At 36.3% G+C, this 14,852-nt stretch overlaps 1 protein-coding gene and 1 long non-coding RNA gene across 2 annotated transcripts; one reads left to right on the top strand and one right to left on the bottom strand.

Annotated features, from left to right (window-relative positions):
• Positions 1 to 354: 354 nt before the first annotated feature.
• Positions 355 to 1,757, bottom strand: LOC148782945 (uncharacterized). The gene is made up of 3 exons (XR_016051520.1): positions 1,677 to 1,757; positions 1,139 to 1,192; positions 355 to 440 (listed from the first exon to the last, which is right to left on the bottom strand). It is a non-coding gene; the product is annotated as an uncharacterized LOC148782945 (long non-coding RNA).
• A 4,171-nt stretch (positions 1,758 to 5,928) lies between these two features.
• Positions 5,929 to 6,657, top strand: LOC18429179 (putative ripening-related protein 1). The gene has a single exon (XM_006838471.3). It carries the CDS (start codon positions 5,995 to 5,997, stop codon positions 6,559 to 6,561), a length of 567 nt encoding a protein of 188 aa, XP_006838534.3. The 5' UTR covers positions 5,929 to 5,994; the 3' UTR covers positions 6,562 to 6,657.
• The last annotated feature ends 8,195 nt before the right edge of the window (positions 6,658 to 14,852 follow it).

Here is a 14,852-nt window from a genome sequence, read left to right as displayed (position 1 = left end):
ATTGTAGTGAACGGAATTTCCATAAGAATCAAATCAAGCAAATTAATTCATCATCCAATCAATATTTTGAATACAATATGACAACGTGCACTGAAGTCTGACCAAATTGATGTACGTAGATACAGTATATTTTTGTCTCACGATAGGAAATAAAAAAGAGCACGTACATTATGTTCTTTGGGGAGCATACTTTACTTGTAGTCCTTGTTTCCGGGTGCGACTCGGATCCGACTTCCAGCCGCCTTGCGCCGACAACATTGTTGATGCCTCTCCTGCTGTCGGGTCGGATCGGATCCGACTTCCAGCGGCCTTGGCCAAAAACACTGTTGATTCCTCTCATGTGGTCTTGGAAAACTTTGAGATCCCAGGATCCGAGATTGGGTACACAGATGCATGACCATGAGTGTGATGATTATTGAGCTGTACCATGGGTGTAAAGTCTGTTTGTATGCATTTAAAATTTGTCTTAGTTTAAATCTACAATATTTTAACTTTCCATTGTTTTTATCAATATCACCATGTAATTACAAACAAACTCTTAAATTAAGATATAGGTTAATACCAAGTGAAAACATAATATTAATCAAATATTCTTTTTCTTACCAATTGGGCTAGCAGAAACAAAAATATAAATAGAAAAAACCAAAGCGGCCTTTAGTAAGATAAAAAAAAAAAAAAAAATCAATGGACCCATAAGCACTTGGATTTTCTTGGCACATGAATTGTAGAGAGAGTAAAGAAGATTAAGGGAGAGAAAACGCCCAATTGAAAAGTCGAAAGGCGTTGTGCTTCTCTAAGTGGTTGAAGAATTGGATAGGGCAAACATATATATATATATATATATATATATCCAAGCATGAATGGTGAAAATACACCCGAGAGTAGGAGAGAGATGGTAAAAAAAAAAAAAACCCTTCATCGCTCTGATAACAATAAAAATCAAATAATAATCTAATAATTCTTGGGATACTCCCAAAATTTGAGATTGAAAAAATCCTCTGAAGAATATCTTTTGACTAAGGGAGTAGATCTATCGAATAAGACTAGTCTATTGGGTTACGGGCAGGAATAAAGAACATAACCAAGCAAAAGCATCTATAATAATGATTTTAAAAACATTGAGTCGGCATGGAATCACCTGGTCCAACCAAAAAATCAGTCCAACCCAGGAATCAGTCACCTCATGCCGATGCTGTCAACATATAGGAAATTGTATGAGTCTATAAGAGAACTGTCAATATATTGGAAATTGTATGAGTCTATAAGAGAACTGGTGATCTATAAGTGAACTGGCGATTTACTACAATAAAACAGTGTTAAAACAATGTTTTTTTTTGGGTTAGTAATAAAACAAATTTTTTTCTTTTTTTTTTGGGTATTTCAGTGGAAAAGACGATTTACTACAATAAAACAGTGTTAAAACAATGTTTTTTTTTGGGTTAGTAATAAAACAAATTTTATTTTTTTTTGGGTATTTCAGTAGGGAAGACAGCCCCTGCCCAATTTTAAATAGATTAGGAGTTACATTTTGTAATACGTTTATAGATCTACTTGATTGTAACCAGTTTTGAAATTTAAAATTTTACAATTAGATATAATAATAAATTTTGAGATAATTCTCGTAACATTTTGCATCAAAATTATACACCATGATAAATTTTGAAAGTACACCATACCTCTACACTTAAGAATGCATCCATATGCAAACTGCACCCTTACTCAAATAGCACAATTGAGAAAATTGAGAAGCGTTGTTCGTATGCTCAGAGCTCAGAGTGCAAAAGGTAGGAACGAGAGGGTCAACATTGTAAACAAACCCTTGAAAAAAAACACACCCTTGTTAAGTTTCCCTTAGAAATTAAGAACGGGCAAACAGCTGAGAACAAATTTGGTGAAAGACAAGTTTACAAGCAATATTCCAAGATTCATGAGACACTTGCATCCAGTTAAATTTCCTGAAACACGTCCCACCAATCCGGGTTTTGAAACACTGTTTTTGAACAAAATTTTTGAAGAATTTGATCAAATGAACCCATTTCACTGAGCTTTTGGACTCAACTTTTTTGTGGCAATGGACCCACCCGACTCAGATCCGGATATGCCTCACCTGCGGTCTGGAAAGCTTTGAAGATCCCAGGATCTGAGATTGGGGCCTACCATATCACATGCCCCGATGCATGACCATGAATGTGATGATTATTGAGCTGTAATTAGTTTCTATGGGTGTGAAGTTTGTCTGTATGCATGTAAAATTTGTCTTGGTTTAAATCTAAAATATTTTATCCTTCCATCGTTTTTGTCATTATCACTTATTACAAGCAAACTCTTATACTAAGATATATATGCTGAAAACATAATATATGAATTGAATATTTTGTTACCAACTAGGCTAGCAGAAACAATAATATTAACCAAAGAAACCAAAGCAGCCTTTACTCAAATAAGAACAAAAAAAAATTCGATGGAAAAAGGAACATATAAGCACTTGGGTTTTCTTGGCACATAAATTGTAGAGAAAGAAAACCCCCTTGTTGAAAAGTGAAAAGGCAATGTGTTCCTCTGGGTGGTTGAAGAATTGTAAAGGGGCAATTTTATAAGATAAGCCCCCACTATTTAATTAACGCCGTGAATCACAAGGAAATCAGTAGAGATACAATTGGTCCGAATTTTACCAATTGAGATATCTAGGAACCATATTTCATCATCTCTCTCATTCAAAACGGAGGGACCCTTGATTATAAAATTCTTATTCTTTCTAGTTCTCGGGTCAAGACAATCAAGGACTAAAAAATTAAACACAATACAATATGGAATAGATCTATAGGTGCGATATCTTGTTATAGAACTCATGCTTCATCCAAATATCAGACAGAATAGACGAATGAGTCAAGTTCATTAACAATTCCCAGAGAATATTTATAGAAGAAGAAGTTGTCCTACATGTATAAAAAATATTAAAACACGATGTATACAAAAAATAAAAAAAAAATCAAAGCATAAATAGTGAAAATATACTCATACGTGGGAGAGAGATGGTAAATACCAATAAAAATAAAAATAAAACCTAGATGGCTTTGATATCAATGCAAACCAAATTTTAGATCAGATAGAGGTGTCCCGTGAGGTTGATGATCATAAAACCCGAATTTTATTTTAAGAACCCCTTTCTTTTCATAAAGAAAATAAGTTTTTTATAAACATAGAGTCTCTGTAAATTTTTCTTTGTATCTTCACTCCCTCTAACTTCCCATATTTATTAGAAAGAAGATGGGGCCAACATTCCATTTCTCAATAGGGTAACGACCTCCCAGATTTTAAGGATGCTCCTCCGAATCTCATATGAATGTTAGAAAAATCTTGAGAGAATAATTATTTATTTTATACATTACATTTAAGAAAATCTTTTAACATTGATTAAGCACTAAAAAATAAATACCTATACAATTTTTCCCATGAAAATAGGTGAAGCCTCATGGACATACACGTGCCAACAGAGGGTTTACTTCTGTTAACAGTCACATTAGTTCAGTGGTAACAATTCTATTGATTGAACTCCTAGTAATCACTAACTACATTTACGGTTAATGGGCACTACAACTTGAAGTTAAAACCACCTTAAATTACCAGTTTATATCCTTGGATGATTTTGCCCATGGGCAAAAATGCCTGCACCCTCACATAAAACATGGCCCTTTTCCCTAATTTTGGTTTGGTCCAACTTGGGCCTCAGATTTCCAGATGCCAAGAAGTGAAATCCTTGAAAGAAAATCATGAAGCTAAAAATTTACCTAATTTAAAACTAATTTCATTAAGTATTCCCAAACAAATTTATGGAAGTATCTCACTTAGCTTTAGGGCGGCACCAATGTTCTTAAGGTGGGACCCGCATTCTTGACAGGGGTTGTTGGCTTGCAATTATACCTGTGAGATTTCATAAGGAACCAATATTTTTTTTTTTTTTTTTTGGATAATTCAATGGAAAAGACGGACCCTTGTCCGTTTTTTCAATAAATTAAGAGAGTTACATTTTAAATGTGTTAATTAGATGTGTCAACAATAGAAATAAATACCACGATATAGCACTTGAATGTGGAGATGCTACCACCACGACCCCATCCACTTCCCTAACGAGCCAAGTTAGATACCTTAATCTATCAATCACAATTATAATTCTTATAGGAAAAAAGGCCTACACCCGCCATCCAAGTCCCATATACAACTTTGGAGCCCATGGACCCCACCAATTTTTTTTTAAAATGCTAATAATAATAAATAAAATAGTCTAATAACTTTAACCCATATTTTTCTCTTTTCTTTCTCTAAATTGCCCTTTTATATTTCACCTATCCCACCATAATTCAAATCCATTTCTCCTTTTTTAGTCCTGCTATCTCTCCCCGAACTCCATTTCACTCTTTCCTTTCACCTCTTTTCTCTCTCCTTCACATCTTTACCCTCTCTCTCTCTACCCCCATGAACCTTCCTCACCTTTCTCCTTCTCCCATGCTAATCATTTCCCTCTCTCATGGGTAGAGAGAGAAAATGGGGGAATTCATGGGCAAGAGAGAAAAAGAAAAGCGAAGGTTAATGTACCGGAAGAGAATGACAGGATTACAAAGGGAAGGGATTTGGACTTTGAGAGGATATACGAAAAAGAATATGGCAATTTGAGAAAAATATAATGTCAAAACGGGGTAGGGGATTATTTGACATTTTTTTTTGAAACAAGTCCTTTTTTTTTTTGAAAAAAGTAAAAAAAAATTCTAATTCTTTTCACCGTTCATTCAAAAATTTAATATCCACAAGAATCAAACTTGAAACAAATCCTTTATTATTAGACCCACTAACCAATCCACCATTTATTATTTATTTGACAGAAAGAAGAGCCTATATTATATATAACTTAAGTTTTTCTTCATTTTTTTTTTTTTTAAAAGTTGGTCAAGTCAATTTTTTAATACTATTTTAATATTCTTTACATTATGGTAAAGAATTAAAAAAAAAAAAAAGGTCAATAATAATTTTATATTTTTCCATTTTTTCAAAATTTTTTAAAAATACCTCTAGTCACAAATCAATTCGTTAAAATCCATCTTTTCATTAAATTTTAACTTCATTTGAGTGTGTTTTGTTTTAATCACATTCTTTACATGCTTTTTATATGTTAATAGATTTTTTTTTTTTGTATTTTTTTATTTTTTAAACACTTTTTTTATCGTATGGGACTTGCCCGATTAAAGCAGTTGAATCGGCCGGTTTACCGGTTAGGCCAGTTAAATCACTTTTGAGCCCATGTCCTATTAACTGTTCCGGTTCGATCTTACGACACTGGATAAGAGAGAAGAGAGGGAGGGTTAATGTAGGGGAAGAGAATGACACCATTTCGAGGGGAAGGGATTTGGACTTTGAGAGGATATACGAAAAATAATATGGCAATTTTGAAAAAAAGAAAAAGTCAAAAAAGGTACTAGGGGATTATTTGTAATTTTTTTTTGAAATTTTGGCGGGTTCATAGGCGACCCATGGACCCAAGATTGTATATGGGACCATAAGTTTAGATGGCGGCGTTTACTTATCTTTTTCCTTCTTTATATTTTCTATAGTGTAATTACAAGTGAAGGGGAACCAAAATTGTTATATATTGGAGTAAACATGCATTAGGGTTTGAAATTGGTCTCCAAGATGACAAATACATGGTAACAAAGGTTACACTGCAAAGAAACAAATTTGTGATATAAAAATGTTTTGGCGAGTGTCATTACAAATACTAAAGCCAGGATTAGACGTACATGTGACTTGTATTTGAAATGAAATGGGCATTTTGGCACTTAATGTAATCAAACTTTGCGTACGTAGTTGCGCGTCAAGTCTTCACAAAAAAAAGTGTGGTCCATGGGGACTAGTATAAGAAGAGGTACTCCTCCCCCAACTCTCCAACAAATTACACCGCCACAACACTTTCTAGCAAACCTTTCAACAAAACACGAAGAGAGAATGGGAAGCCATACACGTTTCTTGAGCTCACTATTATTGCTTCTTAACCTTGGGATTAGGTTTGTAATGGGACACAGTTCCTCTTTGGGGGCGTGTCGTCCTAGCGGATACTTGAGAGGCAAGACCGGACACTGCAATCCGGATAACGACTCTGACTGTTGCAAGGAGGGGAAGATGTATCCCCAGTACCGTTGCTCTCCCCCAATCACAGGCAACACCAAAGCGACAATGACTATCAATAGCTTTGCTGAGGGTGGTGATGGAGGTGGCCCCTCGGAGTGCGACAACCAGTACCACGACGATGGTGAGATGGTGGTAGCTCTATCAACTGGATGGTACAGTAATGGTAGCCGATGCCTGAATTTCATTAGCATAAGTGCTAATGGTAAAACAGTTAAGGCGAAGGTTGTTGATGAATGCGACTCCATTTATGGGTGCGACACAGACCATGACTTCCAACCGCCCTGCCCTAACAACGTAGTCGATGCTTCTCCTGCGGTTTGGAAAGCTTTGAATATCCATGGTTCAGATGTTGGGGACTATGAAGTTACATGGTCCGATGCGTGATCATACAAGTGATAATTCTTGGTGTGTTTATGATGCACTTGGTATATGTGTGTTAAAGTTTGTCTATAATAATGGTAGTGTACAAGGCCATGTGTGTAATATTTCCTTGAAGAAAGTCGGGAAATCAAATAACGAGCAATAATAATGCTCTTTCTTTTGACAACAAGGAATACCATTTTTCAATGAAGAGCACCTATGTTAAAGGCAAATGTTTTCCTTTGCTTTTGATCCCCAGTCCCGACCACAGGCGCCAAGAAAGAATGTTTTCTTTTGCACTTGATCCCTAGGGCTCTATATTGGTCAGGTCAATGCCGACCCGACCCGAACACTAGTCCACTGCACCCGATATGTCCAAGCTAGGGGTAGAATTAGTTGGATTTGAATATCTAGTTGGGTTTGAATACGTTAGACTTGGATCTAACCTACTCAAATCTAAGATGTAATGTTGCAAATTTCAACTATTGTTATGGATATACATCGTCACCTCATCCAAGAACCATTCAACTTTGATATTTATTAGGGATATACACCGTCACCTCATCCAAGAATCATTCAAACTCAAGACTTAGTCTTCTTTGTCATTAGGAATTTAGGTTATTATTCTCCTATATATATTATGTACACAAACTATTATTGAAGATAACAATACAAAACAATTCTTCAATTAATGATTTATTGATTAACATGGTGTTAGAGCCATAAGTGGGTCTTTGTTTTCCTTCCACATTTCCTTTCTTCAATGGGGTCTGCACTTTGTTCTCATCATTAGTTGTGGCTTTCTCATTCCCACAACTGCTTTCTTTCGAGGAATATAAGCACTGTATATATCTTTGGGTCACGCTTAATTGTCTTGAGTGCCATATTCTCCCTCTTGAGATCTAGTGTCCCTTCCCAACTCTTTCTCAACACTTTAACCCCCCAAATCAAGAGCAAGAATCAGACTGTGCCCACTGTGATTGCACTAGAATTTCCAACAGATACCTGCTTGCCCATTGTGCTCACGCTAGAATTTCCAGCAGATACCAGCTTGCCCACTGTGCTCGCCCAGAAAACTGAAACACCTTTTCTCTCTCTAACTCAACCTCTAAGATTCTTGCTCGCCTGGTCATCTGCATTCTGCTCCCTTCTATTTTATTGATGTTCCCGGCTCGCTTGCTTCTGCACATTCATCATGTCTGCACCCACCAACTAGCAAGACAATACCACTCCAGCGAATGGGCCACCACCAACTGGCAGTAGCACTCCTATCACAGACACATCATCTTACTTTTACCTGCATCCATCTGACAATCCAAGTAACATTCTCGTCTTACAACCTCTTGCTGGTGACAACTTTGGCACTTGGAAATAAATTTTGTTTCACAACCTCTTGCTCACAACCTCTTGCTGGTGACAACATTCTCATCTCACAACCTCTTGCTGGTCACAATCTCCATGAAAGTGGCTTTTGGAGCCAAAAATAAATTTTGTTTCGTTGACGGCACCCTTCCCAAACCTCTTGCTCCCCTCTCTAAAGTTAGAGCATGGGATTGGTGCAATCTCATGGTTCTGTGATGGTTGTACATTGGTCTTGTGCGAGACCTTGCCGACAGTTTGGTCTATGCAGAGATTGCACGTGATCTTTGGTTGGACCTTGAGGACCATTTTTCTAAAGGAAATGGACCACAAATTTATGAAGTCAAGCGTTTGATTGCTGCATTACAGCAACAACATCTAACTGTAGATCCATATTTTTCCTCTCTCAAAGTCTTACGGGATGAGCTAAGCTCATGTTCCAAAGTATCCAACTACACATGTGGTTCTTTCAAGGAGCTACAAGAACCAACAAACTGACAAAAGTGTATCAGTTTCTCATGGGCCTAAATGAATCATTTCGAACCATTAGATATCAGATTCTAGCCATGGAACATGTACCCAATGTAGGGAAGGCCTACTCTCTTGTTCTTCAAGAAGAAAAACACAAAGACTTACAGAAAAGCTAGTCAACTCCTTCAGATACAACTGCTCTTGCTGTCAATGGATCTAATAGCAGATAGATTCAATGCAAATGGCCTACTCAATCAAAAGGGAAGCCTTACTGTGATCACTACAAAAAGTTAGGTCACACCAGAGATACATGTTACGAGATTCATGGCTACCTCGAAGGTCATCCAAAACGTTTTTTCAATGAGTGATATAACCGTCAACAAAAAGAAAAAAATCATGCTCACAACGTGAGTTCTCACCATGCTGCCAACTCTTTCCAAAAGGCTTCAAAACATGGAGGAGCACCATCTCTTCCACCTCTCACCACGAGCCAATATCAACAACTTCTTTCCATGCTCAACATTGATTCTTAGCCTTCTACTACAAATTTTGCAAGTATAAACTCTTGTCTTTGTGTCTCTCAACAATATCATACTTCCTGGGTCATAGATTCAAGTGCATCTCATCATTTCACACCTCACCTGTAATATTTAATATTACCCACTACTCACCATTAAAATAAACCAGTTTGTTTACCAAATGGCAGTAGCACATAAGTTACACATGTCGGTAAGAGTATTATATTCCTTTCTATTGTACGTGAAGACGTTATTCATGTACCCAATTTCTCCTTTAATCTGCTATCTGTTAGTAAACTTACTAACCCTCTTAATTGTGTCATTACTTTCTTTCCCACCTTCTGTGCTTTTCAGGACTTGACCACGAAGAGGCTGATTGGAATGGGGGAAATGCATGATGGATTATATCATTTTGCCAACCAACCTGTCGTTGCTATTGTGACCAAATCATCCACTGCTTCTTCAGAAATCTGGCATCAAAGGCTCGACTACTCCTCTAAAAATAGGTTGTCTAGTTTCAAATTGAATAATGTTAGTTCTCCTGCATGTTTTGTCCCTTTTTGTGATGTTTGCACTATTGCAAAACAGTCCCGTTTCCTTTTCATTCTAGTTCAAATAAAAGTGATGTTCCTTTTGATTTAGTTCAATGTGACATTTGGCGTCCTTATCCCACTGCTTCACATTCAGGAGCACACTACTTTCTTACCATTGTAGATGACTGTTCACAGTACGCTTAGACTTACTTAATGAAATACAAGTCTGAAACTTACAAATTCTTATGTCATTTTCTTAACATGATAAAAACTCAATTCCGTCATCAAGTTCGCTAAATTCGAACAGATAATGGAGCTGAATTTTTATCCAATGTTATGCAAAATATGTTCCATGATCATGGCATCATGCATGAACAAACTTGTATCCATATCCCACAACAAAATGGTATTGTTGAGCGCAAGCATCAGCACCTCTTAGAGGTTGCATGTGCCTTGCGATTACAAGCCAACCTACTTATCAAATTTTGGGGTGAATGTGTCTTAACCTCTTGCTACCTCATTAATCGAATGCCAACACCCACTCTCTCAGGTAAAACTTCTTATGAAATTCTCCAAAAAAAACCACTCAAATATGAGCATTTGCTGGTGTTTGGATGTTTCTGTTATGTTCAGAACAATGACATTCAACGACATAAATTTGCACCACGTTCAAAGCCTTCAATTTTTATAGGGCATCCTTTAGGTCAACGTGGGTATAGGATATATGATCTTGATACTCACACCATATACATGAGCCATGATGTTATTTTATGAGAAAATGTATTTCCTTTCAAAAACACAGCATCTGACTCACATCGTTCTCATGTTGTTTTAACTAATCCCGTGTAAGAATTGGATATTCATACTGACTTTGTTGTTTCAAACAACCAACCAACCTTGTCCATTCAATATGCTACGGAAGGAGATAACCATTCAAATTCTGAAAACAATGAGTCACAACTTGTCACTCATGATGCCTCATCACGCTATATTCCCCTTCGTCGATCTACTCGTCCACATGTTCCACCAGCATGGCTTCAAGACTATGTCTGCTTTGTTGCAAATTGATATCCATAACAGCAAGAATCCATCTCCATCATGCCATCTTCAAGTAAGCCTTATCCAATTGAACATTTTTTTTCTCATATGTCCAAAATTTTTACCAACTTACAAAGCTTTTGTCTCCACCATCTATTCCAAAGAAGAACCCAAAACTTGCTCTCAAGCTGTTAAAGATCCTCTTTGGAGTGAAGCTATGGCAGTAGATATAACCAAGACATGGACCATAGAGCCACTGCCCTAAGGAAAACACCCTATTGGATGTAAGTGGGTATTCAAATCAAATACAAAGCCAATAGAACCATAGAGCGCTAAAAGACTCGTTTGGTTGCAAAGGGGTACACCCAAACAGATGGATTGGGCTACTATGAAACCTTTGCCCCCGTCGCTAAGTTGGTTATTGTGAGATGCTTGCTCTTGCAACCTCTCACAATTGGAATATTTACCAACTCGATGTAAATAATGCCTTTTTACATGGCGATTTACATGAAGAGGTATATATGAGATTTCCACCGGGTTGGCTCGAGAAGGGGAGAACAAAGTTTGTAGACTTCACAAGTCTCTTTATGGGCTAAAACAAGCCTCAAGGAGCTGGTTTTAAAAATTTTCAAATACTCTTATTGTCGCTGGCTTCAAGCAATCACCTGCGGATTATTCCTTGTTCATCTACAAGTCTAGAAATCTCATCACCCTTGTATTAGTGTATGTTGATGACATCATCATCACCGGGAACAATGAGTTTCAAATTCATCAACTAAAGCATTTTCTTCAACAACAATTTAACATCAAAGACTTGGGAAAGTTTGAAATATTTTCTTGGGATAGAAGTGGCCAGATCACCTCAATGAATTTTACTCACTCAACAAAAGTACACTCTCGATATTCTCAAAGAAACCGATTTTTTGGGAACCAAACCCGTATATCTCCCTATAGAGCATAATTTGAAACTCTCTCATGAAGATGAACAATTACTTGTTAACCTGGAATCCTTTAGAATAATTGTTGAGTGACTGATCTACCTCACCATAATATGCCCAGACATCAATTTTGTTGTCCAATTCTCTAAAAATACATGGATCAACCAAGAGAGCAACACCTTGTTGTTGCCAATCGTGTTCTCTGATACCTTACGGGATCCCCATGTCAAGGGCTCCTTTTGTCAGCAAACAATTCCTTTCAAATATCTACCTACTGTGACTCTCACTGGGTTAGTTGTCCCACTACAAGGCGGTCCACTGCAGGGTACATCACATACCTTGGAACCAGCCCACTGTCATGACGAACGAAGAAACAAACAACAATCTCTAGATCTGCAGCAGAAGCCGAATACCGTTCAATGGCGAGGTGAACTAACATAGCTAAAGACTTTATTTTCAGATTTGGGGAATGCATCTTTATTGTGACAACCATGCTGCCCTCCACATTACAGCGAATCCTATGTTTCATGGAAGAATGAAACACATTGAGATCGACTGCCATTTTATCAGAGAGAAGATTCAAGCTGGCCTTATTTCAACATCTCATACTTCCACCAAGCTTCAACTGGCCAAAAGTTTTACTAAACCTTTGGGAAGAGAATAATTTTATTTTCTACTTAACAAGCTGGGTGTTCTTCTTCCTCACACATCAGCTTGAAGGGGAGTGCTACAGATATACATGGATATACATCGTCACCTCATCCAATAACCATTAAAACTCAAAACTTAGTCTTCCTTATCATTAGGAATTTATGTTATTATTCTTCTGTATATATTCTATATAGAAACTCTTATTGAATATAACAATAAGAAACAATTCTTCAATTACTGATTTATTGATTAACAACTACTGACCAATTAAGCCTGGACCTGGTTCTTGAGTAATTTGTTGTAAATCTCAACTAAAAGATATGTGAGTTTAGGTTTCTGGATGTGTAATTAATGGGTAATTATTTTCACAAATGTCGGAGGATTCAAAGGATTCAGCAGTGTTGAAATGATGTACAACTAGTTGTAAATGTGCACAACTAGTTACTCATATTCCATATTCCCCATATGTTTGGGTAACTTGATATGGAGAATATCTTGGTGATATATTTAAGAGATATTTGGGGAATCAGTTTTTATTTTGTTAATATCTTGTATTTTATATTTAATACGAGGTGAATGAACTAATGGTCATAACTGAATAGCCCTTCAAACACTTTTTAGATGTAAAACCTTATAGATCTTTGCTTTGCAAATTTGCAAGGAAGGCATTATTCTTTGTAAGTTTGCAAAAAGTGTTATTGGAAATAAGATCTTTTGAGAAGTTATTATTTGCACGTTTGCAAATAAGTATTATTGGAAATAAGGTCTTACGGATTGTGAAGGTTCAGGTCTTGTGCCGAAGCTCCTAGAGGATTTTTACTATCTCATTGAGAAAGTGGTGGCCATCAGGAGACACCTTGAGAGAAATCGGAAAAATAAGGACTCTAAAGTCAGTTTTCATTACTTCCAATTCCGCAGCAACAATCAGTCAAAGCTTCCATTAGGTAATCTCTAAGCCTTTTATTCTAAATGCGGGATCAAAATTCCGGTTCATATATTGTAGTGCACGTGGGCAACAATCCAAATCTAAAAATTACTCCCATGCTTCTTAATGGAACTAATTACGAAACTTGGTTCAGAGCTGTAACCATGTATCTTAGCAACAAATGTAAGTTGGGTTTTGTGAATGGAAAAAAATCAGCCCCAAAACCTGATGATCCTATTTATGAAGAGTGGGAGTCTGGGAACAACCTCATCAGGTCGTGACTTATAAACTCAATGGAACCACGACTTGGTGAAGGGATGTATTTCCAAGCTACTGCTGAAAAGTTATGGTTTCTTAAAGAGATTTATAAAAATAATAATAATTCAGCCATGATTTTTCAGCTCAAGCAAGATATATTTCAATTTAAACAGTAAGGAAAGCCATTTAGTAAGTACATTGGAATGCTTGGAGGAATGTGGGATGAGTTGTTCCAATATACTCCAATAATTGCTAATATAAACAGCAGAATCAAAGAAGTCGAAAAAGATAAAACATTTGCTATGTGGGCATGCCTTGGTCTTGAATATGAGGCCATTAGAAGTCAAATCTTAATTTCTAATGGCCTTTTTCTTCCTATAATTTTGCATGCACCGCTATTTAGAAAGAAGAAACTAGACACAAGGTTATGAACTACATCATTAAAAAGGAGGATCTCAATGATAACATTGAGAACTCAACATTTCTTATTGAGTCTCCAAAAGCTGAAAAAGTTATCACCATCAATGACAAATTCGAGAATATTTGTCGTGGTCATAGTGGCAATCAACTTAAGTACACTCATTACAAAAACTTGGGACTCACAAAGGAAAGGTGTTGGGTTATCCATGGAAAACCCCCTTGCAGGGGAAAACATGTTGCTCAAATTGCTCAAAGTGAGATATTCCTCTTTGTTGACAAGCTAAGAGAGTTACTTCAACAAATTGATACTGGTATGACTGGCCATTGTAAAGGACTTGAAGTATTTGAACACATGTCTTATGGTACCAGTTTGTGGAGTAGGAAATATTAACCCATTTTCTAAGGATAAGCCATATAAAGTTTTATATATTTCTTCTTTCCCTTCAAATCTTTTGTCAAATAATCAAATCACAAAATTCTATAATAACGTGACTATTTTTTCTGCTAACAAAGTTGTTTTTCTGGATCGGGTATCTGAGAAGAAGATTGGTGAGGGTAACCAATCATATGGGTTGTAACTGTTGGATCAAACCTCAAAACTTTTTTGTAGGAAAGTGCAATGCAAGGACAATACATGGCATTATAGATTAGGACATCCATTTAATAGAATTCTGAAGCAAGTGGTCTCTAGTATTGATACATCCTTTGCATCTTGTGAGGTCTGTCGGTATACTAAATAGACCAGATTTCCATTTCAAAATTCTGATAGAATAAGTAAAAATAGCTTTGATATCATTAATTCAAACTTATGGGGACCTACTCCAATGGATTCTTTTTTTGGTTTTAGATTTGTGCTTTTTTTATCAATGATAGAACTCGTTATGTTTAATATTGAAGTTTAAGAGTGATGTCTTTATTGCATTTAAGGAATTTCATACCAGGATAAAAAATCAATTTGATGCTAAGGTGAAAATTTCCAGAACTGATATAATATATAAATACATATTCTTCATATTTGGTGGATCATGGGATCATTCATCAGATATCATGTGTAGAAACTCCTTAGAAAAATAAAATTGTTGAGGAAAAATAAACATCTTTTTGAAGTGACAAGTGCGTTACTTTTTCAAATGAATATTCCTAAATCATACTAGTCTGAGCGTATTCTTACTACTTGTCATCTTATAAATTGATCGATGACTAG

This window comes from Amborella trichopoda, chromosome 3 (genome assembly GCF_054954075.1).
Source record: "Amborella trichopoda isolate Santa Cruz 75 chromosome 3, AtrichopodaSantaCruz75HAP2 v2.0, whole genome shotgun sequence".
NCBI classification, from domain to species: Eukaryota; Viridiplantae; Streptophyta; class Magnoliopsida; order Amborellales; family Amborellaceae; genus Amborella; species Amborella trichopoda.
This window is presented reverse-complemented; position numbering and strand designations above follow the sequence as displayed.